Here is a 24,874-nt window from a genome sequence, read left to right as displayed (position 1 = left end):
ATTTGTGGTTATGGAAAGGACTTTGTGTGATCATGATGGGTCATTATCTCATTTAGTCTGCTCTCTTTCAATCATCTTCCCTCATCCCTAATAATAACTACAAACACAGGCCTCCACCAAGGCTGAGGTCAATGTGAGTTAGCGCTGTACAAGTCCACAGACTCATAGACATCTACCTGGTTTTTGCTTTCTGACTTACTTATTGAGAAATTTGGACATCATGTTCCAAAATAAATGTGCACCCAATATTAATAATATGGAAAACTAATTCCGGGTTGCACATCTTTTGCCAGTTTTCTTCTCATCTTTTCATCAATTTTGGAGGTGTGTCCAGTTCTTGGTAATGTCCCCATTTGTGCCATATTTTCTCCACTTGATGAGGTGTCCTCACTGTAAGGTGTATTAAATTGGAAATTCTTTTTGTACCCTACTCTTGACTGATACCCTGAAACTATGGGATCCTCTGAGGTTGTAAAAGCTCTCTGCTGATCATGGCTTGTGCTGTAAGATGTCACTACAAAAACCTACTAGAGCATACAACCTTCAGCCACATTCCCAATTCTAATGGGGAGCACAGTTGCACAACCATATTTTGGTCTTTTTTTTTTTTTTTTTTTTTTTTTTTTTTTAATATAACAACAAATATTTTGGACAGGGGTATTTTTATATCGACTTCATCTGTCTTCACTGGCTTAGTAACCAGGCGGATCTGTCTCTCACGCTGTCATACCGAGCATAATCTGACTGTGTATGGATGAGTCTTATTACCATGACCTCCCGGGGCTCTGTCTTGAGAAATACATGCTCGAAAATGCACACACTGACACATTCACACACATACACACACACAGTGGTTTGCTGCCGTGATGTGTGTTGACGGCGCTACCCAAGGGAAAGGCACTAGCCTGCACTAATGCCCGAAATCCATCAGACTCCGGGAGAAAAGGCTGGAAGAAGAGACATCTGCAGGAGGAATGGAAATTAAGACAGATGGGGAAGGAAATACATTGGTTGAGTAAAAGAATTGAGACAGACTTTTTCAGCAATTACTCGCTCAAGGTTCGCTTAAAGTTTTATGTTCGCCTTGAATTTTGATTGTTCAGCACACTGTGGGAGCCAGTTGGGTAAGGGTATTTTCTGTTGTAGCATGACTGTGCAATGCAAGGTCCACGAAGGGCCATCTTGGACTGCATTTCCGTTGCAAGAATAAAATAGCATAAATACGGTGGAAAATCTGGTCTTCCCGAGGGAGTATGAGCTGTTATTCCTGTAAACTGTGCACGATATATATTTTTTTTCAACCATCAACATTGGGGGTCACCAAACCTTTTGAAACGACATATCCCGGTACTTTTTACAGTATATAGGGCAGCTATGAAGAAAACAAAAATATTGTTCATCGTGTGGTATACTTTCAATGCAGCTTTATAGAGTCATAGATTACATTCATGTCAACAAACGTGCGCCTGTCTTCCTCGCTCTTCGAAAGGTGGATGTACTGGACTGACTGGGAAGAGGATCCCAAGGAGAGCAAGCGAGGAAAAATTGAACACGCTTGGATGGACGGCTCCAACAGGAATGTTTTCCTCACGAGCAAAACGGTGCTGTGGCCTAACGGCCTGAGCCTGGACATCCCACAGGGCATCCTTTACTGGGTGGACGCTTACTACGACCGCATCGAGATGGTCTACCTCAACACCACAGAACGCAAGGTCAGAATCCGGCCACTATTGGGAGGAGCGCTTTAGCCTAGCGTAGCTTAGCTTTAGCACTGACGCGTTTTGTTTGTTAGTAGTTTTTAACTCATTCGCTCCCAAAGACGTTTTGAAACGTCTTTTCAGACTTGGTCCAGAATTGGCTAGTACTGAATGAGTTAAGGAAATAACCTCAAAGCAGTAGCATATATTCATAGTGACATGTTGTGCCTAGATTTCTAGCGTCATTAGCTGGAAGCAGGCAGAAATGAGAGTAAAGGTCATTGTTGTCACATTTGATCCTTTTCCTCCATTTTTCCTCGCATGGATAGACGGTGTACGAAGGCCAGGAGCTGAACCACGCCTTTGGCCTTTGCCACTATAAACACTTTTTGTTCTGGAACGAGTATCGGAGTGGCAGCATTTACAAGTTGGACACCACCACTAGCACTGCTACCCTGCTGCGCAATGAGCGGCCGCCTATTTTCGAAATACGCATGTATGACGCTCAGCAACAGCAAGGTAGACCGTCTGGCATACAAGCCGCTACTTGTGTCTGTTGTCTCTGGTCTCAGCCTTTGTGTTCATGCCCCTTCACATTCTTTATCTCCAGGTTCTAATGCGTGCCGTGTGCACAACGGAGGCTGCACCAGCTTGTGCTTGGCCATACCAGGGGGTAGGCAGTGTGCCTGCGCAGAGGACCAAATACTCGACCCCACTGACAACACCAGCTGCAAAGGCAAGTATCAAGTTTGTGCCTTTGCTTTAGACGGTACCTAAATTCTGGAGCAGTTTATTGATTTCAGTAATACGAGCACCGGCATTGTATACTCGCAAGCAATCATGTATGGTACATCCATAGAATTGAATGAGGTCCACTCCGACACACACACACACAGCACTGTATTAAATATGATGCCTTTTAAAAGGACAACTTGAATGTCTCACACCTCTGGCAAGACAAAATAACATCTGCCTTTTTTTATCTGATCACAAATCATGACTCACCAGGCAATATGGTTCTTTTCCAGCACTGCATTTGGCAGTATTGGACATTCAAATTGTGTGCCAGTCGGGTCTATGCCCTAATTGCCTCAATGAACTGGTAAACCGCGCTGCTGCCAAGAGTGAAAATAAATTCCTCCATTGGCAATTTGGCACCTTTATCGAAATCTATTTCAGACTTAATGACTTCCTCCTTTTGCCACCCCTCAAGTTAAAATCAGTAGTTTGCATTCTATCGTACTAGTTAGCCTCTTAAATGTACTTTTAGTTTAATTAGTGTGCCGTAAGCTAACTGTTCAGATCACCTCACAGTGCGATTCTGTCGTTCTATACTGCTGAAAACTAGTCACAATAAGAAATGTGTAGGTATCATTTGATTGTGAAGGTTTTTGTCAAGTTGTGGTTATTTAGCAGTAGGCTATTTTTCGTTTCAAATCTCTCTTTTTTTGACAAACATACCACAATAAGACAAAACAATAAAATCCATCCAATCAAAAATAAAAAAGAAAACACAACTATTCTACACAGAACCAAAAACTGACATTACAAAAGCCACAAAACCAAAAATGTCTGAAGTCTCTTTAAATGCCAGTAGAGAACATACCACAAAATGCTGCCCATTGTGTCTACCTCTGTAATTGCCAGTTTTTGTCTCTACTTTTTTTTTTTGCTTTCCCGCCATGTTACTATTTTGCCTCTTCTTATCATCCCCTAGCCAACCCATCTTACGTGCCGCCTCCTCAGTGCCAGGCCGGAGAGTTTGCCTGTAAGAATAATCGCTGCATCCAGGAGCGCTGGAAGTGCGATGGCGACAACGACTGCCTGGACAACAGTGACGAGGCCCCCGAACTGTGTCGTGAGTTAGCACGCATGTCCACACAGACACACACACCTCATACCCATCTCATGCTTGTCGCTGAGGGACATTACCTCCAAATTATCACATTGATTCAGGTTAATGTGGACGTTCCTGCTCGTGTCAACTCCTCCAAATGAAACAAAACGACAAAATAACCAACGGCTGACTTATTACAAACTCATTTGCATGTCTCTGCAATCCACTTCTCACCTTTTTTTCTCCCCCTCTTATCCAGACCAGCACACTTGCCCCACCGATAGGTTTAAGTGCCAGAACAACCGCTGCATTCCCCTGCGCTGGTTGTGTGACGGCGACAATGACTGTGGCAACGATGAGGATGAATCCAACACCACCTGTTCAGGTAGCCAGATGAACCGGAGCCGGACGGAATCACGTTCACCTTCTGCGAAGTTCTTGTTGTGATCATGTGGTGCCTTTCAGCTCGTACGTGCCCACCCAATCAGTACTCGTGTGCCAGTGGGCGCTGTATCCCCATTTCCTGGACGTGCGACCTGGATGACGACTGTGGCGATCGGTCCGATGAGCCTGCCTCTTGTGGTGGGTCAACCTATACCCCTTCCTCACAGGCCATCCGAGCTGTGTTTTTAACAGTTCATTGCCCTGCGTGCAGTGTACCAATGTAGGATGGGGGTCAAAGGCGACATAGACATTCGCTGGCTTCCGAGGTAGTGTGAAAGACAGAACAGAGGCTTAACACTGGATGCATGCAGGGCGAACATAACGTTAGCTCTTTTTGCTTTTTTTGCTGATTATCTCAACGCATTAAGGCGCAATATTTGTGTGAAGACTGACTTACACAGGGCAGTGTCCCGCGTCGCTGAGGAGGGAGGGTGGCCAAATGGCAATTCAATGGCGATTAAAAATGAAAAATCAATACTTTAATTTGAATGTGCACTGATGCATTAGCCGCCCCCTGATATGGATAAAACGTGTGGATTCTTCTGTTTAAATTCATCATCCTGAAACAATATTAATCAGACTGCCGTCTTTAGACGAGTGGTGGCGCTCAGAACATGTTAGTGTCCATCCATCCATCCATTCATTTTCTAATCCGCTTATTCTCACAAGGGTCGCGGGGGGTGCTGGAGCCTATCCGAGGCGTCTTCGGGCAGTAGGCGGGCGACACCCTGAACCGGTTGCCAGCCAATCACAGGACACACAGAGACGAACAACCATCCCAGTTCACACGCACACCTAGGGACAATTTAGAGTGGTCAATCAGCCTGCCATGCATGTTTTTGGAATGTGGGAGGAAGCCGGAGTACCCGGAGAAAACCCATGCAGGCACGCGCCGAGCATATAAACTCCACACAGGAAGGCCTGAATCGAACCCTGCACTTCTGCACTATGAGACGGACTTGGTAACCAGTCAAACACCGGTCATGTTATTGTAAAGAACATTTTTGACTTGGCATCCCCTTTAAAGGTTCAATAAATTTGCAGGTTTTGAGTCCTTCAAAAAGACACACGCGTACGCGCGCGCACACACAATTCCAGTCAACATGGCCTTAACCTATCTTTTCTCACAGCCTGATATTTCTACATTTCAATCTACAAAATAATCTTCTCTCTTTTTGTGTACGTAGCCTACCCCACATGTTTCCCCCTCACCCAGTTTACCTGCAACAATGGACGCTGCATCAACATTAACTGGCGCTGTGATAATGGTGAGTGGCATTTCCAGATTTTACTCCCTCCCTTTTTCCACGTTTTCCCTGTCTCATCCTACCTTGCGTCCTTCTTCGTGTCACGCCACAGATTTGCGTCTTTTCTATCTGTTGGTGTTTGAGTTTCGTGCCATTCGCCCTTTATGGTGTCTTGCGTTGGTTCTGTCTTTCAGAAAAGGATTGTGATGACGGCTCTGATGAATTTCATTGTCCAAACCTGGCCGGTTAGTGCATAGATCAACATGCGCCGCAGCAGCCAAGACGCTTGCCCAGCTCGTAGATTAGCCCGGCAGGCTAATAAACACTTAAAGGCTGCTTGGCTTTAAACGTGGCCACATGCTGATGCCAATATCGCTGCTGCTGTTGCTGCTGCTGCACAAAGCTCCAGCGCTAAATTAGATTGGGCCAATAGCAAATGCATTATCGAGTCAGGTAAAGATAGAGAAAGTCTAATTGGATATTTTAGAATGACAGGTCAAGTGATGAAAGGAAGCGTCTTGGCGGAATTAATTTTCTATTCGCTCACGCCTATCAAGTTAGATTTTGTCGCGATAAACATGATAAAGGACAGGTTTGTATTGGGTATAAACTGCTTATCGTGCTCTCCTGCCAAGCTCAATGTATCAACGCCGAGTACATTCCCTCGTGGCGCATGGTCTGATCTATGCAGTTTCTGTCATTATTAAAGCTCTCATCATTCATATTTTGCTGTACGCCATCTGTTTACCGTGTGTATGTGTCTATTCCATAGAAATACCACTGTCCGAACGCTATATAGATTTCAATATCCCTCTCTTACGAAGGGTTGCCGAGGAGGCAGTGGGCAACGCTTCCATGGGTAACAAGTGCCGTGATCGTGAATTTTTCCTTTCAGATAATGACTGTGGGGACAACAGTGACGAGGCGGGCTGCAGTCACTCGTGCTCCAGTGCTCAGTTCAAGTGCAACAGTGGCCGATGCATCCCGGATTATTGGACCTGTGACGGGGATAACGACTGTGGGGACTACAGCGATGAAACGCACGCAAACTGCACGAATCAGGGTGAGTGTCTCAGACTGTTTCGACGCGAGACCTTTGGGGGTGTAGGCTATCGATGATTGCTCTGTTTGGAATGATCATTTATTGGTTTGAAGGCTGATAGGTTTAAAGATTAATGACTAATCAAAACAAAAAGTGAATTTTGTTTGGGGTTTATGAGTTGTTTGTATTTCTCACCCTGCCTATTCGTTCGAAAGTGGAAATTCACATCCAATCAGATTGTATTTATGTCATCCATATCCTGACATCTGTGACCCAAGAGCAATATTTCCAAGGTATCTGGGGATTGCTATGATATACTGTGATGCAGCCATCAAATTCATTTACCATCTTTGATATTTTGGGCTAGCATCTCATATAATACAAACACAATTTTTGAGGTTCTTGTTAAACGTTTCAGCTTTAACTTAATTAATTAATAAATTAATTGATTGATTAATTAATTAATTAAGGCATTGTTAAAGATATTTTTAAATATCTCGTTGAGATTAGTTTTGTTTGATGAAAGTAAGAAAACTAGCTCCTCTCAGTCACTTTTACTGACAGCTAAAGTCGAGCCTGACCCTGAACAAAGAAGCTGCTTCAAGGGATGTCTGAATTAGGTTTTTGCTGCCTGCATAGAGTGGCACCTTTTTTTTTTGTTTTGTTTTATGTATAACAGTAAAAGCTTTAGCCTTGGGCGATGACTGCACTTCATAGCAGCATTCATCACGGCAACCCGCCACGAATGCCAATGGACTCCTCCTGATAAGCGCTACCATTCACACGTACGGCTCAGGTGTGCATCGCAATCCGCACGTGGATTGTGTTTCACTGGCGTTAAAATACTGGCAAACCAAATTTGTATTTATTGTGCACAAGTGTTTGGACTGATGGGACAGTTGTGAGGGGGGGAGGCTGCTTCTCTGTTTTTTTTTTTCTCTGACTCTTGGCTAAGTCTGTTTGGTACTCGCCAGAGTGTATATTTACATTTTAGGCAAGAGATGTAACAGATCCTTGGATCTGAGCGGTACCAGACGGAAAATGCCGACCACTACTGACAACCAATTGGCGTCTTCAGAAAACCAGTATTGTATAAACATGCCATCTTATCACTTTTATTATGCGGAGAGACATAAACAAAATAAGACATTGTCCAATGCTTTTAATGATTACACAAGGACCATCTGGTGTTGGATTTAAAAAAAAAAAAAAAACAGCTTTTCTGAGCTGCATGCTGTTGGTCTGAATGAGATGATCCTGCCGCTCAAGCGTCCTCTCCTTTACCCTGCAGCCACTCGTCCACCCGGAGGCTGTCACACAGACGAGTTCCAGTGTCGCATGGACGGCCTTTGCATTCCCCTGCGTTGGCGTTGCGACGGGGATACGGACTGCATGGACCTGAGTGACGAGAAGAACTGTGAGGGTGTCACGCACATGTGTGACCCGGCAGTCAAGTTCGGGTGCAGGGACTCTGGTGAGGAGTCTGACGTTGCCGCAGATGAATCGCTGGCGACGCTTCGCTCCGCAAGTGACACTCGTCATCTCTTTGCAGCGCGGTGCATCAGCAAAGCCTGGATGTGCGACGGAGACAGCGACTGCGAGGACAATTCGGACGAAGAAAACTGCGAGGCGCTGGTGTGTAAACTGTCTCACCACGTGTGCGCCAATGACTCCACCATCTGCCTGCCTGCAGAAAAACTTTGCGATGGCACGGAACACTGCCCAGATGGCTCTGATGAAAAGCTCTGTGGTAAGCACCAACATTACAAAAGGATTTCTTTTTGGTGCCGGAAACATGAAAATAACGAGCGAAACACCATCTTTGTACCCCTGAGAAGTAAACTTTGATTCAGCCTGGCACTAATTGTATCCCGCTGGTAGAACTGGATTTATACCTGGCTGTCATCACAGAACGCGGGTCACGGTTTTATTAGGCTCACATTCACACTTTTTGTGTTAACAACAGCGCTTGAGCTCGCAACATTCGCCAAAGTGGTGTTTCTTGAATTAATTTTGAGTTGGATTTTCAACAAGTCTGATGTACAAGATCATATAAAAACTGGAAGATGCCCAGGCTACAACCAGCTGTCCAGATCCCTATTGGACTGCCCACCACAGCTGTATGGTTCCCCAAAAAGTGGAGCTCGACCACAACGTCAAGGATAGAACACGAATGGGCACCGTCTTGCGGACAGCCGCAAGCGATGCAGAACACAAAACAAATTCATTGACTCAGTGACACACTCCGACTGTATGTGCACTACTATTTATGTCACTAAAACAACTATCATCATCCTGTGTTCATATCCCTCACTAAAAACTCAAACCATATCAAGGTGTACGCTTCAATAGGTTGTGCGGTGAGCTGAACTGTTTCAAAACTTTCGATGACGCTGCACAGGAGTGGAGCTAATTCTCACGCCTTAACATCCGGATTTGCTCTATTTTAGACTTGTGTTCGCTGGACAACGGCCACTGCAGCCACAATTGCACCGTGGCCCCTGGCGAAGGTGTGATTTGTTCTTGCCCGCTGGGAATGGAGCTGCGTTCGGACAACAAGACCTGCGAGATCCAGAGCTTCTGTGCCAAACACCTCAAGTGCAGTCAGCGCTGCGAACAGGACAAGTTCAGTGTGAAATGTTCTTGCTATGAGGGATGGGAACTGGAGCCCGATTTGGAAAACTGCAAGAGCAGTGGTAAGAAAAAAAAAATATTGCTTGAAACATTTGTGGATTGTTAAAAGACACCGTTGAACCATTTGAACCCATGATTGATGAATACCGCGCAGGAAGGGGATGAAATATAGAAGTTGCTTTGTTCCCGGCAAGGAGTCTAGACAGGCTCGCTAAAAATGCGAAAGATAATACAGTACTGAGTTTCACAAGCGTACTTGACACAAGGTAAAATACAAAGAATCTCAAGTACTATTAAGTACCGGCACTGAAAATTACAGTCGCATTGAATCAGCTTTAAATTCGATTATCCAGTTAAAGAGTGTCCTCTTCCAGCACAATTCTCGTGATGAATCATCCTGCGGTTCACTGCCAGAGCTTTCGTTCTTCTTGTCGCTTGTCTAACTGCCTGCTTGACACTGTTTTATTTATGCTACGTTGCAACCAGGCAGGGTTTGAGCATTTTTCCGTCATTTAGGGCAAGTCACATGTATAGTTTTTTGTTTGTTTTTTTTTTTTGTGTGGTTTTTTTTTTTTTTGTTTTTTTTAAATGTCACACCGAAAAGCGGTCCCCGCTGAGACTCAATCACCATCTGGTCAACCGTGTGCTTTAAAAATGTGCCCTATCCTCCTTTTTTCACAGATCCTTTCAAACCCTTTATCATTTTCTCAAATCGCCACGAGATACGCCGCATTGATCTCAATAAGGGAGAGTTCAGCGTCCTGGTGCCTGGTCTGAGGAACACCATCGCCTTGGATTTCCATCTCAGCCAGAGTGCCCTTTATTGGACCGACGTTGTCGAGGATAAGATCTATCGTGGCAAGCTATCTGAGAATGGGGGTGAGATTTGTGTTAGGTCATGAAACCAAAATTAGGACTTTGATGTGATGAAGTCCATCAAATATCTTGACACAATACTGAAGCTATACCACAGCAAAAAAAAAAAAAAAAAAACATGGGATTTAAATTCTTAGTTTGTCGTTGCAACTTTCAGTTTCTCCGATCTGGGGTCATCACAGTGATTCATTCACATAAATTGTTCAGTAGTTTTGCGCCGGATGCCCATCCTCACTCAACAATCTCATTTTTTAATCTGAATTTGAGACACTGGTTGTTGAAATGAACCTAAGATGTCTGCACAAAATGTGTTAGAAAGAATTTCAAATTTTGAGTGTTTTATTTTTTTTAATTAAAAAGAATATAATTTATATACGGGAAATTACAAGTGTATCATTGTCATAGTAAATAAATCATCACATACACCATAGTTAAATTTTAATGCTTCCAAATATCCAAATTTGGATCAGATCTGGATCAACCTTGTTTTACCATTTCAGCCTCTGGACCTGCAAACAGAAATGTTCTCCAAATTAAATTTGACTCGAAAGACAAACGAAGCGTGACACGTGGAGGTTTTTGATCTGTCTTTGAACTGTAAGCAAACTATACACACACAAACAAATGCCAATGGCAACATCGCTGTTTACCAGTGTAAACGGTTTTAGTTGAACAATAGGTCGTTGTTTTGCTGGAAGGTCTTTTTTATTTAAATTATCAGCAAGTGTCAATTTTCAGAAATGCTTCTAAATTCCACTGCAGAGAATGCTGCACCATACTCACTAAAAAAACGATTCAGAATGCGTAGTGCGATATGGCTGATGGCTCCTGTGACCACAAACCGAGATGCAGTTTGAAAAGGCTTTGAAGATTACCGGTATGACTAACATGCGCTTGCTTCATGGGATGTGCCGCTTTTATTTGAGACCAATTTGAACCATATCGCTTTCTTTTTAGGTACTACCGTATTGCCCAACAATCACTGATCGTCCTTCCTCCCAAACATATTACAAACTAGTTTTTGAATGAATGAAGTGTTAGCTCAGAATAAAATTTAGTGGCTCTCATTTGCATAACTTGGAAAGCCTGAAACAAAGTAAATCAGCTTTGGAGCACCGTGCAGTCTGAATGCCTATGATCTATAAATGTTCAAATATTGTGCAAATAGTTGAAGAAAATAAGTTTCCAATTGGAATGTTTTTGACATGTTTTTTGTTGTTGTGTGCATCTGAAGCTTTGACTAGCTTTGACGTGGTAATCCAGTATGGGCTGGCGACCCCTGAGGGCCTGGCAGTGGACTGGATTGCAGGAAATATTTACTGGGTGGAAAGCAACCTGGACCAAATCGAAGTGGCCAAGCTGGATGGCACCATGAGGACGACACTGTTGGCTGGAGAGGTGGAGCATCCTCGAGCCATCGCCCTGGATCCCCGTGATGGGTAACTCCTGCACTGCAATGCACACGCCATCGAATGCTACTTTCACAAGCTCTTTCTTAAACTCTTAAAACCTTCTCAGGATCCTCTTCTGGACTGACTGGGATGCCAGTTTACCAAGGATTGAAGCTGCATCCATGAGCGGCGAAGGCCGAAAGACTATCCACAAGGAAACTGGCAATGGAGGCTGGCCAAATGGACTCACTGTTGATTATCTTGAGCGCCGCATCCTCTGGATTGACGCCAGGTCAAACACAATAGGCTTTTTGAGTCGAAAATACTCTCGTATTGCTCGGATGAAATCGGAAATCCAATTCAACGCTTTATTGTTCATCATAGGTCTGATGCCATTTATTCTGCCAAATACGACGGCTCTGGGCTGATTGAAGTCCTGAGGGGCCACGAGTATCTGTCCCATCCCTTTGCCGTCACCATGTACGGAGGTGAAGTTTACTGGACGGACTGGAGAACTAACACGTTGGCCAAGGCGAACAAGTGGACTGGGAGCAACGTCACTGTCGTCCAGAGAACCAACACGCAACCGTTTGACCTCCAGGTCTACCATCCATCCAGACAGCCTGAGGGTGAGAAAAAGAACTTTTTTTTTTCTCCCCGACAAGTAGCTCACGTCGGCTCACTGCGATATGGCCTGGAGTTTTGTTCTTCCATGCAATTTCTGTTGGTGTGCAGAAATTGTGTTTACAGAATATGCCGGCCATCAATCAGTTACAGGGCAACTGAAGTTATCCACCAGACTGCCGCAACACAATCAGTGATCCACACTTTTTTCTTTATCAATGTGGCACATCTGGGCTTGTCAATATGGAGCCATTTGCTCCAAATGAGTGTGATGCGCTTGTTGTGTGCAGTTTTCCCCAACAGCTCTTTTACATTCTCTCTCGTGGTGCTGGCCCTTTTGGCTGTGGCATTTTATTGAGCAGATAATATCAGCGCTATCGGACTTTCACTGCTTGTCTTCAATGCTACAGCCGGTCGATGTCCATTTGATGAAGAATGCATCCTGGAGGCCATATGGGGAGGGAGGGATGAAACCGTGCGCTAAAATAAAGCAAAGTGAAGCTAGCGAGAACACTAAATGGGACAGCAGAAATGTAACCAGTCCTTCCATATGTGTGTTACCCATGAACTGCAGTTGTTTGTTTACATTCGAACTCGACATATATCAAACGTGAGAGACGTCACGCACGCTGTGATCGCAAAAATTACAATTTCAGTATCGATAATCTGGCCGCCCTCAGACTGGAGACTTGAGTCTTGCTTCTCTGCCTCATCTACTTACTAAGTCAAGTCAGCTTTATTGTCAAATATGCTCTATGTATATATATATAAATATGTTCAATAAAAATAATATAAATAAATAAATAAAACAAATAGAAACAACAGACAACCAAGGGCACTTGTGATTATTGTGGGTAGTGACTTGTTTTAAGTGCAATAATCGGATGTCAAGTCCCCCTTTGCAGCACTAATGATGAAATTAGTGGCTCTATACCCCAAATACTGTCATTTGAGATCCACGAATGAGGAAAGTTGTGATTTCATTTTTTTTTTCTTTTTTTCTTTTACAGCACCGAATCCATGCGCAGCTAAAAATGGCCAGAAACCATGCACTCATCTATGTCTCATCAACTACAATCAGACATTCTCGTGTGGCTGCCCCCACCTCATGAAGCTCGGGCCTGACAAGCGTACTTGTTATGGTAGGCATGAAAACACACACACACACACGCACACACACTGAGTAGCTAAAGCACAAGACGAATTCTCGACTCACTCTCTCTGAGCTTGCAAGTAATTCCCTCTTGCTTGCTTGTTGAAAGCAGACTGTAATCCCTGTCCTTGTTGAATAGTTTATTTTTGTTTATGTATATATATGAGCGTTTGCTAGCGAGAGGAGTGTGTCATTTTTTTTTTCTCCACTTTGAGGTGCCATTATTATGACGGCTTTGGTTTCCATTGAAGTGACTGTGTGTGTGTGTAGTCGGCGTATGAGATTAGTATTCAGGGCAGGGTTTGCTATTCTCTTCTGGGGTAATGGAATGGAGAGGCCTGTTCTTGTCTGATGCAGGCATCCACCGCAACCCTGCGCACTTCGCCTGGCTGGGCTGATCCAGCTTGACACTGTTATTATACCCCTCCTTCTCTCTTTCACACTTCTTCTTTTCCTGTCTATCATTTGCTGGCCACCGCGCCAGTAAAGTGGTAATTGGACTGTCGAGACAATTGTAGTGGATAGGTTCTCATTGCATTCACTCGCATGCCCACAACTGTGCAATCGAGTTGCACGCAATTGATGCAAAAGTTGCAGGAACATGAACTGTTTATCCAAGCGGCTGTAATGATCTAGTCATTGTTTTACGTAAGTCTCTGGAGGTGCAAACAAAGACAACATCTCATCGCCTACCCTTCCCTCAGAGTATCGTCAGTTCCTGCTGTACGCCCGGCAAATTGAGATCCGAGGAGTGGACATAGACAACCCCTACTACAACTACATCATCTCTTTCACCGTGCCCGACATTGACAACGTAACCGTGGTGGACTACGACGCTCTGGAGCATCGCATCTACTGGTCCGACGTCCGCACTCAGACCATCAAGAGAGCTTTCATTAATGGCACCGGAGTTGAAACTGTGATCTCTGCTGGTATGACTCACGTACAGTATGATATTGCGTTCATGTCCATGTAAAACAAAAGGAGGAAATTCATATCATCCTAAAATAGCAAGTTTACTATGTTCAAATCTCAGATTGTAGAAACGAGTGACTGCAGTGGCACCTTGACTTACAAGTGCCCTGACTTTTTTTAATTTTTTTATATTTTGCTTTGTATTTTAAGCCAAAGGCTATCTACAATTAGCTAACAATTGTTACATTATTGGAGTAACTGTACTGCATTGTACTGTCCTGTACAATAAAAAAAGCAAACAAACTTAAAACAAATGAGACTTTAAAAGTCAAGATGCGACTGTATATTGTAGTCATGTCAATGATTTTGTCTTCTGTGCGTTCATCCAACTTTAGACCTGCCCAACGCTCACGGCCTCGCTGTCGACTGGGTGTCCAGGAATCTGTTCTGGACCAGTTATGATGCCAATAAGAAACAGATTAATGTTGCAAGACTGGATGGTTCATTCAAAAACGCTGTGATCCAGGGCCTGGACAAACCCCACTGCCTGGTGCTGCATCCCATTTTGGGGTTAGTCATACACGCAAAACTGTCATACCTTGTCAGTGTAGAGCTGATAGAAATGTCTCTTTGAAACCTCACAGAAATCACCTTGAACCTGCAACATGTCCTTTCCTCCTGTTGAAGATGTTTACGCTCCGCCGGTCTGTCTGTCCCGATTTCTGTTTCCCTGTTTGTCCTCCATCCTTCGTCTCCTTTCGTGTTTAGCAAATGTCTGTTTTCCTTCGTGTCTTGAAATCTAGGGCCCCCCGCTGAGCTCCCTAAAGCAAACCTGCCTGGCCTCTCTCCTAACCAGCACAGCAGATACGGACCATTTGTATTTATATGGAATCTGTTTTTATCCTGCAGGAATGTCTTTTTTTTTCAGGTGGATTTGAAAGTTGACATTCGGTAGCAAAATGTTGTGGCCTTCTGTTTTTTTTTTTTTTTTTTTTTTTTTAAATCTACACCTTCCTTTCAGAGACTTGTCCTTTCTTGAAAAGTACACTTAAATGGAGGAATGTTTCCGACGTGAGCATTGTTGGCGTGAGGGGAAAATGAGTACCAGATGCTGCTCGATGCATTTGTCCTCTTTCTGACACGAACGTAATGAATGCATCGAGGTGGATGGCGGGGGTGGGGTAAGAGGCAAAGAGTGTGAGGGGGTGGGACGAAAGTCTGCTGCATCCTGTCATTATTTGAATGAAAGGGAATTTTAGCATTCAAATAAATGGTGTGGTGGAAGCTTCAGTGAGATTGAATGTTACTTTTAAACAGGCAGCAACAAAGACACTTGATCTCTTCTGGAGCTAAATTAATGCCTTTCTGCCCTATCCACCACATTTTCATAACCACTTTATTCGGTCGTCACAGGTTTCCACCAGAGGACGAACCCGTTCGTTTGGGTGCCAATCTGGATCAAGGAATACGTTAACTGCTGTAGATTTTCTGAGTCTCTCCGCTTGCCTTCCTCAGGAAGCTCTACTGGACAGATGGGGACAACATCAGCATTGCCAACACAGATGGCAGCAACCAAAGCGTCCTATTCACCAACCAGAAAGGCCCTGTTGGTGAGCGAGCATGTTTATTCAGGTGTTCTCTTCAAAGACCCCCCGGGACGCCGACTATAGACTGTAACGCCCTCATTTGCGTTTTAAGGTTGACACAATTGCAGATGCACTTTGGTTGCTTTTTTCCCACGAGCGGTGACAGAACGCACAGTTGCCGTCGGCTACAGCTCACGCCCAGTCACCCAACACACCAATGGGAATTGGTGGGAGACATATTTAGATTATTTTTTGTGTAAAAAGGCACTTTCAAATGTCTTCTTTTTTATGGAATGAATTGCAAAAGCATCTGAAACTTGACCTTCATGCATGGTCTACGCCGTTGGCTTGAATTGGCTCATTTTGTTTTGGGAAAACGTCCTGTGGTAGATGAACTTCATTTTACTTCGGTTTTATTTTGTTTTACTTCTTGGGTGAGTTATTTTGACTTTTATCTTATGTGGTCTTTCAGTTTAAAAGAGCTTGATGTAAAAGATGGATACCTAATTTTGCAAGACCACTTAAGTTTCACACACCTCGGGCCGGATTCAAAAAAGGGTTGTGTGAAAAAAAAAGAAGAAAAAAACAGCTTCTGAGCTTCAGAATGATTTAAGAGCTGTCTTGGTGCCAGTCACAAGAAGGAGTCATGCCAGATCACCCTTGACAAAACCTCCCTTCAAACCTGCCTTTTCTTGCGTCCCATTTTTATTTTTTATGACCCCATTTTATCGCATGCTGACAATTAGTGTTGGCTTCTCCTCAGACAATTCTTCGTATCACAGTCTCAATAGATCACATGCAACTACTCAGCCACCAACAGCACATGCAATCTGCTCATGTGAACACGCAATTTAACGCCTGCTATTTAGGATTTTAGGCCCGTAATCTTCTCCTCATGGGGAAATATAGGTTAAATTAAATGTAAACTAAACTCCAAAATTCTTTTTTTTTTTGTTTGTTTGTTTTGTTTTACAGGGCTCTCGATTGACTTTGACACAGAGCAACTTTACTGGATCAGCTCAGGAAACAGCACCATCAACCGCTGCAAGCTGGATGGTTCCGGGCTCGAAATACTTGAAGGAGTCAAGGGCAAGTTGACCAAGGCTACCGCTCTGGCCATCATGGGTAAGTCTGTTCCCTTTGCAAATCTCATTTATTTTCACATCCTTTTAAAATGTCAATGAGCGTGCAAAGTGTGGTTCCAGTCGGTTATCATTCTGCGTGTCATCCCGCAGGTGATAAATTATGGTGGGCCGACCAAGGAACCGACCAGATTGGAATTTGTGACAAGAAGGACGGAGGCAACTGGAAAATCCTGAGGAACAGCACGTCCCCAATGATGCACATGAAAATATACAATGAAACTGTACAGAAAGGTGCTTAGGCCCACTACTCTCATTCATACACGTCCGCTTATGCGTGAGAACATGGGCAACGCAACTAATAAAATGCACATATATGATAATATCAAACATAAGCACGATTTAAAATTCAAATCAAACGTAAATATAATTTGGATTTAAACGCGGTTTTGTGAAATGAATTTCTGACCTATTTTCTTCACACGAATCAAATGTCAAGAATTTTTTTTTTACATTTCTGAGCCACGTGTTTTGCTTGAAATAGATGTCAAAAAGAGAAAAAAAAAGATACCCATTTAAGGTCCGCTTCCGTTGCAACCATCCCGCTTTTTTATCTCAGCAAGTGCACATCTGTTTCGATCTTTTCTCTGTTTTGATGTGTTTTCACTCATGCGCTTTTTTTTTTTTTTTTTTTTTTTTTTTTTTGTTTCTAGGCACCAATCTTTGCAGCAATAACAATGGTGACTGCTCCCAGCTGTGTCTCCCCACCTCGCCGACCACCAGAGCCTGCATGTGTACTGCGGGATACAGCCTGCGCAGAGGCCAGCAGTCTTGCGAGGGTGCGGCACATGACGCTGTATTTTAAAGAGCGTGCTAATGGAATCGAGCACTTGTTAAAGAGTGTGTATTTGCTCTAGGTGTTGGCTCTTTCCTCCTGTACTCTGTGCACGAGGGTATCCGTGGTATTCCTTTGGACCCGTCGGACAAGTCCGATGCCCTGGTGCCAGTGTCGGGCACTTCCCTGGCTGTGGGGATTGATTTCCATGCCGGTAATCCTACAACAAAGAAAATATACACCCTCATTCAAAAACATCGACGGAAATGCTGTACAGTTTATACGATTGTGTGTCCCGTTCTTCCTCAGACAATGACACAATCTACTGGGTGGACATGGGTTTGAGCACAATTAGCAGGGCCAAACGAGACCAAACGTGGAGAGAAGATGTCGTCACCAATGGCATCGGCAGGGTGGAGGGGATAGCTGTTGACTGGATAGCAGGTGAGACAAATGATATCCTCCCAAAATGTTGCCTCCAAGGTACTGCTTCAAAATCGATGCCCATACTTCATTTAATCGTAACTTTTTTTATCCTCATGGCATACACAGATCACAGTTTTCAAATTGGTATTTGATATGCAATATTAGGAGGATTGCATTGAGAATTACGATCCAACCCCCCCGCCCCCACACACACACACAAATTTCTATTTACGTTTACGTTAAGTATCAAAAATTGTTGACAAGAATTTGCACACAAGCAAACAAAAGAGCTTTGACATCACTCGGATGTGATACAGCAACAACAAATACATGAAATGCGTCAATCCACACACCCAGAAATAACGGTAATAATTTTTCATTGTGCTTTCCTACAGGAAACATCTACTGGACAGACCAAGGCTTCGATGTGATCGAGGTGGCCCGGCTGAATGGCTCCTTTCGCTATGTCGTCATCTCCCAGGGCTTGGACAAGCCCCGCGCCATCACCGTTCACCCCGAAAAAGGGTGAGAAGGCAGCCGTCTTCAGTCTGCGTTGATATTCTTTTCATGATTGATGATTCGCGTGAGTCATCCGTGTGCTTGTGCGCGTGCAGCTACTTGTTCTGGACAGAGTGGGGCCAGTACCCTCGCATTGAACGCTCCCGACTAGATGGCACGCAAAGAGCTGTTCTGGTCAACGTCAGCATTAGCTGGCCCAACGGTATCTCCATTGACTATGAGGTACGGTAACAAACCACTTTTTTTCTTGCAAGTCACATTGATAATAGTGCTAACTCAGTGTTCCTCTTTTGTATGGAAAACGCGACTCCTGTGTGCCCACAGGAGAGTATGCTGTACTGGTGTGACGCCAGGACGGACAAAATTGAGCGCATCAATCTGGAGACCGGAGAGAACAGAGAAGTGGTGTTGGCCAACAACAACATGGACATGTTCTCCGTGTCCGTGTTTGAGAGCTACATCTACTGGAGTGACCGGTGAGAAGCCCCCCCAACCCTCCCCCCTTTAGTTATGGTTCATTAAGAGTTGCAGTCCCTTTCGTTTATTGCCCTTTGGCTGTTGTCAAGCAGAACTCACGCCAATGGCTCCATAAAGAGAGGCAGTAAAGACAATGCCACAGACTCTGTGTCTCTGCGGACCGGCATCGGGGTGCAGCTCAAAGATATTAAGGTCTTCAACAGGGCCAGGCAGCAAGGTGAGCCACTGTCTTCCAACAGTCAAACACATACTGTACGTACACCCAAAAAAAAAAGACATTAGATCAGGGGTGTCAAACTCATTTTTGTCGCGGGCCACTTTCAGTGACCGTTTCCCTGGGAGAGCCGTTCTGACCGTGAAACCATATCAAGAAGTCAGCTACTGTGATGAAGGGTTTGGTAACAAGAAAACGCTGACAATATCTCACTTATTTATGAGAATATGAGAAGTTAAAATTTCGGTCCAGACTTTAGCAATCATTGTAGAAGTTAACATGCTTGATTTGCTTTCGTGGACCACATAAAATGATGTGGCGGGCCAGATTTGGCCCCCGGGCCTTGAGTTTGACACCTGTGCATTAGATGACCATCCATGGACAACTTGAATTATTTCAGTAGTTGAACAAGTTACCGGTACCGAGGAAGTTATAAGTTACCACACTCACTATTTCATTATTATAATCTTTTAAATTTTGATGACTACGTATAGCCCAGAACAAAAAGGTACATATCACCTCAAAAATTGTTACTATTCCATATGAAACCACAAAAAAGAGATTTAATATAGAGTAAGGCAAGAAATGGTCCAGTGAAAAATATTTTCCCAATTTATTTCATTAATCTGTATATTATACAGATCACATTTGGAATTTAGTGCAGATCAAGGAACCTTTCCACAAAATTGATATGCACTTGAATATGTGCAAATTCACCAGCCACAACTTAAGGTGCAAAACATGCTTTTGCAAAGAGTGAGGTCAACTTTCTTACCCTTTTTAGTCACAGGGAAATTACCCCTCTATATACGTTTTAGGTTTACAGTGTATCACGTTATTATGAGCAAATGAAAACTGGGCGTTATTTTAAAGAGGCAATATTGATGATAAACTCATATTAACACTCATTAGACTGTGTAGGTGATCCTAATGAAGGTACCAGGAATGTATTTAAACTCCCGATTTCATCTTTATCTCTTAAAAATGCTGTAAGAAGTCCGTTCAAAAAGAATATCGATGACCATTTCGTCTTTATCTGTGCAGGAACTAACGTGTGCAAAGTCAAGAATGGCGGGTGCCAGCAACTTTGTCTGTACAGTGGCGACGGAAAGCGCACGTGCGCCTGTGCACACGGCATGCTGGCTGAAGACGGACGCGGCTGCCGCGACTACGACGGCTACCTCCTCTACTCGGAACGCACCATACTGAAGAGCGTCCACCTGTCGGATGAAAACAACCTGAACGCGCCCATAAAACCGTTTGAGGACCCCGAGCACATGAAGAACGTCATCGCGCTGACCTTCGATTACAGAGGAGGAGGAGGGAAGGGTGCCAACCGGGTCTTCTTCAGCGACATCCATTTTGGCAACATCCAGCAGATCAGCGATGATGGATCCGACCGCAAGACTGTCGTCGAGAGTGAGTATTCCTGCTTCCTCTACGTGTCGTTAAATTGTCAATTTGCTTCTAATTTTATTTCCCGACATACCTACAGCTTATTAACGATTCACTATTGATGTGCGACATGCCTTTTACTTTCCCGGGGCTAAAAAGGGGTTGACCAATACATGGATGGATGAGAAAATAATGTAGAAATGTATTTCAGAATATTAAATATAATGCTGGAGGGGCTATACAGAGACGACACAGATTTATGACAGGGCAGCAATAGCACCCCCTAGCCCTGGTCTTGCACCATCCCTTTAATTGAATAACTATCATTTCCTCCCCACCAAATTTTGGATCTCCATTTAAAGATTAAAATGTTGATATTTAAAATACAAGAGCTGCCTTCAGAATGCTAATATTTGTCAGCTTCAATTTGATATTAATAATACAGTATAATAGCGCATCAGACTCGAATACCTACATAGCCCGCTCGAGCAAATGATCCCTTTAAGCGTCAAAGTTGCAAAATTGCAGCAGCATTGACAGTATGCTTTTATCTTGAACCATTTTCAAGGTACAATCTTTTCTAATAGCGGTGTCCAAACTGAATATTTTATTTAAAAAAACAAAAACACAAAAAAAACGTAGGCTCCTAAAACTGCGCACCATTATTTTTATAAAACTTGGAAAGTCAGAACGTGAAAGTGTATGTTTGGGCAAATAACAACACCACAGAAAGAGACTTTTTTTTTTTTTCGTCTCTTTTCCATAATCTCAACAGTCCTTTTGGAGATCTTCAATGATTCATATGCATGATTGCTTGACAAAAATCAAGGTTATCGGTTGTCTCATAAAGGAGCAAGATTCTTAACAGCTTGTTGTGAAATACTCAGCAGTGCCCATTCCTCGCAAGTAGTCTTTTCAAATGATTAATTGTAATTCCCAGGAGTGGGGATCAGCCCAGTGTTTGTGCAGCAGCTTCGTAATTACTGTCAATCAGGCAGGCCCGCCCCCACTGGCTCTCTGCCCTTCCCTCTTAAACAGCCTCAGCAGATCCTGTCTGAACCTTTGGGAGATGAGCACATAGAGGATGGGGTTTAACACCGTCGACGTGATGGCCATGAGTCGTGCAAACACGCTGAACGGGCCGTAACGTGGTGAGGTGCCGGTGGCCCCCGAGCTTTTGTCAGATAGCAAAGTCAATGTCAAGCCATAGGAAGGCAGCCAGCACAGGGTAAATGCCACCACCAGTATAGCCGACGTCTGGGTTACCTTGCTGTGATATCGTTCAACTTGCGGAGCTTGAACAGCACTCCGAGTCCTCCACAGGAACAAGTAGATATTACCGTATGCGATGGCGATGGTGACCAGGGGGAGTAAGAACGCCACCAGGAAGTGGACCAATCCGTAAATTAGCTGATCTCGGTGGTACAGGAAAGCGAAGCAAGCAAGGGCATTGGGGTTATTGGGAGAGCTTCCGACAAAACGAAACACCAGCTGCGGTGCTGCCAGGCAGCAGGCCGGGACCCAAAGCAGCGCGGCTGTCATGGTGACGTGGCGTGGAGAGAGGAAGCGATACGTTCTGGCAGGGTGCACTACCGTCATGTAGCGTGACACGGCCAGGGTGGACAGCGTGAAAGCGCTGGCCGAGGTGCAGGCCGATCCCAAAAAGCCCGCCAGACGACACAGGAAGTCCCCGAAAGGCCACTGCTGCATGGCGATGGCGGCGGTGTGGAAAGGAAGCGTGACGAGTAGGAGAAGATCGGCAAAGCTCAGGGCCAACAGGAGGATGTCCGTACCTGTTCCTGACTGAGCCGTCCGCCCCCTGCTCCTCCTACATAGGATCACCATCACCGTGGTGTGCCCCCCAACACCCAAAACCAGGATCACAACATCAAATATAGGGACAAGGACCTGTTCCACATTGCCAGCCCCGTTGTCACTGCTGTTCCCTAACGGATCCACGACCGCAGCAGAATTCCACAGCAGCATTTTTATGTCTTCACTTGAATCGTGCCTGTCACTGCAGTCATGCTCAAGTTGCTCATAAAAGTGCAGATAAGACGAGTGGAAATGATTGCTCACGTTGCGGATGAATGGCAGTTCAAGCAGGGAAAGAATAACAATTTCCAACCATTTCTTTTACCATCTTTGATGAAACACACCGCAGGCAGCCTGTCGCTGTTTGTTAAAATAAGTACACTCATTCAGAGAAGTAAATTTGTGCTTGTCATTTCAGAATGAGCAAAATCAATCGGTCAGGAATCCCGGTAAAGTCATCCAAGTTCCTCAATATGGCAGGTTTTTTTTAAATTTCTCATCAGCTCAAAGTCACTCCCCATGATATCTTAGACGGGCCGATCCGCAGCAAGCCTTAGTTGTACCTCCAAGGGGGGCTCCTCTCGAGGACTCTGCCGGTGGCCGAGGAGGAAAAGAAACGCTGAATAGCTTTACAGCAAAGGCGCGATGAAGGCGAGCCATCGGCAGATGAACTCTGGACTGAATATCACAAAGCAGGATGGCGATTGGCTGGCCAGCTCACTGTGGGTGGGGCCCTCTGAGGCCTAAAAGTTTTTCCCAGGGTCTGTCGTTCTGGGTCAATTCCTAAAAGGGTTCAATTGTTTGGGGGATTTTTTTGTATCAATGTATCAATGAAAATTTGAAATGAAATTGTATCAGGTGAGCAAATTAAATTTAAACTCATCTAAGCATAAACCTGATGACAAAATTTTTAAAAAACAGTGAAATGTGACATATTGTGTTCCAGTATTATACTCACAAGAGCCACATCATTTAGTACACTTGAGTCTACACAATCTAATGAGAGGAGTGAATATTAAATAGTTGGGTGGATTTGTGTATATATAGAGAGAGAGAGAGAGACAGAGAGAGAGGTGTTCGACTGGTTAGCGCGTCGACCTCACAATGCAGCGGTTCAATTCCAGCTTTGGCCTCCCTGTGTGGCGTTTGCATGTTCTCCTTGCGCCTGCGTGGGTTTTCTTCAGGTACTCCGGTTTCCTCCCACATTCCAAAAACATGCATGGCAGGCTGATTGAACACTCCACATTGTCCCTAGGTGCGAGTGTGAGCGTCGATGGTTGTTCGTCTGTGTGTGCCCTGCGATTGACTGGCAACCGGTTCAGGGTGTCCCCCGCCTACTGCCCGAAGACGGCTGGGATAGGCTCCAGCACCCCCCGCGACCTTTGTGAGGATAAAGCGGATCAGAAAATATATGGATGGATGGATGGAGAGAGGGAGAGCGAGCGAGAGAGAAAATCTAAAATATTGTTTGCTATCAGAAACCTGGCTAATAATTGACCGCTGATAACAACAAACTGACCTCCAATCACGTATGTCTGAAATAATATTGTAAATGCAGTCAGAATATTTGTCAACCTGTCCTCCAAAAAATTTGGTTGGTCAATGTGGAGATCAATTTAAGTGGACAGCAATCATTTAAGAGAGAAAATAGCAGGCCTCTTGATCTGTTCTATTGTTTGTGGAAAATCCTTCACTTGGCTCTCGAGTGACTCGTGCGGAGACAAATGTTGACTCATGTCCTGCATGGCATTGCGGCACAGATATTGAGCTGTGGTGTCAAGTGTCTCACCTGGTGGTGAACCTCGCAATCTGGCCGCAGCTCTTAAAAGATAACTGTCAAACTCAGCCCCAGGAAAGGCAGCTTTAACCGACACACCTTCACTGTTTGGGTCAATTAGTAAGAGGATTTCAATTACCTGTTGTGCTTAATATTACACACTAACATTTGCAAACGAGGTAAACAAAGAGGACATTGTGTTCCTCCATTTTGCCCAGTTTTTGCTAAGCCGATGGATTCTGTTCAGACATGATGCAGGCTATTTTTCAAGATGCTTTCAAGGCTTCTGGGTAAAAGAAAAAAAAATACTTTTGCGTTTCCTCCTGGTTTGATGAGGCTTTGCAAAGAAAAATAATATGACACTGTAATAAGTGTTTTGACCCTTTCAGTGAGACAATTGTTGCAGAAAAGCTTTGAGTCGCCCTGGGTGGAAAGCTGCTTCTGACTCTTCCACTCTGTTGCCTTTTACCTCGACTGGATTTGACATGCTTCCTTTCCCTCATCCATTATCTCTGTTTCCGCTTCATCTTATCTCTCATTTGCAGTTGTGTTTATAAGGAGACCAAAAAAGCAGTGCAATGCTCTCTAATGCATTTTTCCCCCCTAATTAGCTACGTGCTAAATTCTGAACACACAAGGAATAGTCGACATAATTTCTCACTTGTAGACAGAAGAACGCTATAGCTGCTCGTTTTCTTCTGCTCTTCCTCTTGTTTCGTGGGAGATTTGTGGAGTACTTTTGCCTAGTTTGCCTCGTAAAGAATACATGCCTACTCTGGTGTTTTTTCACAAAACAGATAAAGGACAAGGAGAGTTGGCAACATGCTTCAGACATACGTGCATTAAGCAAATTACAGTGTACGCTTGCAAATTCACAATTTCAAATTA

General features: G+C 44.2%; 2 protein-coding genes across 3 annotated transcripts in view; one reads left to right on the top strand and one right to left on the bottom strand.

The window, feature by feature from the left end:
- LOC109522328 (low-density lipoprotein receptor-related protein 1-like) overlaps window positions 1–24,874 on the top strand; it is a 104,755-nt gene that overhangs the window by 55,133 nt on the left and 24,748 nt on the right. For both annotated transcript variants that reach the window (XM_019880783.1, XM_019880784.1), the window contains exons 13-41: window positions 1,490–1,712; window positions 2,027–2,216; window positions 2,308–2,433; window positions 3,415–3,555; window positions 3,794–3,919; window positions 4,000–4,116; window positions 5,166–5,246; window positions 6,121–6,288; window positions 7,559–7,741; window positions 7,820–8,017; window positions 8,718–8,963; window positions 9,583–9,780; window positions 11,012–11,216; window positions 11,296–11,460; window positions 11,553–11,797; window positions 12,803–12,934; window positions 13,650–13,877; window positions 14,256–14,430; window positions 15,376–15,470; window positions 16,422–16,571; window positions 16,682–16,822; window positions 17,242–17,367; window positions 17,446–17,577; window positions 17,673–17,807; window positions 18,185–18,314; window positions 18,404–18,530; window positions 18,633–18,784; window positions 18,878–19,002; window positions 20,044–20,418. In XM_019880783.1, coding sequence (XP_019736342.1) covers window positions 1,490–1,712; window positions 2,027–2,216; window positions 2,308–2,433; window positions 3,415–3,555; window positions 3,794–3,919; window positions 4,000–4,116; window positions 5,166–5,246; window positions 6,121–6,288; window positions 7,559–7,741; window positions 7,820–8,017; window positions 8,718–8,963; window positions 9,583–9,780; window positions 11,012–11,216; window positions 11,296–11,460; window positions 11,553–11,797; window positions 12,803–12,934; window positions 13,650–13,877; window positions 14,256–14,430; window positions 15,376–15,470; window positions 16,422–16,571; window positions 16,682–16,822; window positions 17,242–17,367; window positions 17,446–17,577; window positions 17,673–17,807; window positions 18,185–18,314; window positions 18,404–18,530; window positions 18,633–18,784; window positions 18,878–19,002; window positions 20,044–20,418 — 4,835 coding nt within the window. The remainder of the gene's footprint in view (window positions 1–1,489; window positions 1,713–2,026; window positions 2,217–2,307; window positions 2,434–3,414; window positions 3,556–3,793; window positions 3,920–3,999; window positions 4,117–5,165; window positions 5,247–6,120; window positions 6,289–7,558; window positions 7,742–7,819; window positions 8,018–8,717; window positions 8,964–9,582; window positions 9,781–11,011; window positions 11,217–11,295; window positions 11,461–11,552; window positions 11,798–12,802; window positions 12,935–13,649; window positions 13,878–14,255; window positions 14,431–15,375; window positions 15,471–16,421; window positions 16,572–16,681; window positions 16,823–17,241; window positions 17,368–17,445; window positions 17,578–17,672; window positions 17,808–18,184; window positions 18,315–18,403; window positions 18,531–18,632; window positions 18,785–18,877; window positions 19,003–20,043; window positions 20,419–24,874) is intronic.
- LOC109522330 (galanin receptor type 2-like) lies at window positions 21,113–22,804 on the bottom strand. The gene has a single exon (XM_019880785.1). It carries the CDS (start codon window positions 22,378–22,380, stop codon window positions 21,385–21,387), a length of 996 nt encoding a protein of 331 aa, XP_019736344.1. The 5' UTR covers window positions 22,381–22,804; the 3' UTR covers window positions 21,113–21,384.

This window comes from Hippocampus comes, unplaced genomic scaffold (assembly GCF_001891065.2).
Source record: "Hippocampus comes isolate QL1 unplaced genomic scaffold, H_comes_QL1_v1.1 scaffold68, whole genome shotgun sequence".
Taxonomy (NCBI): Eukaryota; Metazoa; Chordata; class Actinopteri; order Syngnathiformes; family Syngnathidae; genus Hippocampus; species Hippocampus comes.
Note: the sequence above shows the minus strand (reverse complement) of the source record. Positions and strands in the feature narration are given on the sequence as shown.

Excerpts from the sequence above, each read along its gene's own strand:
- LOC109522330 (XM_019880785.1), bottom strand. The coding sequence starts at position 22,380 with ATGCTGCTGTGGAATTCTGCTGCGGTCGTGGATCCGTTAGGGAACAGC.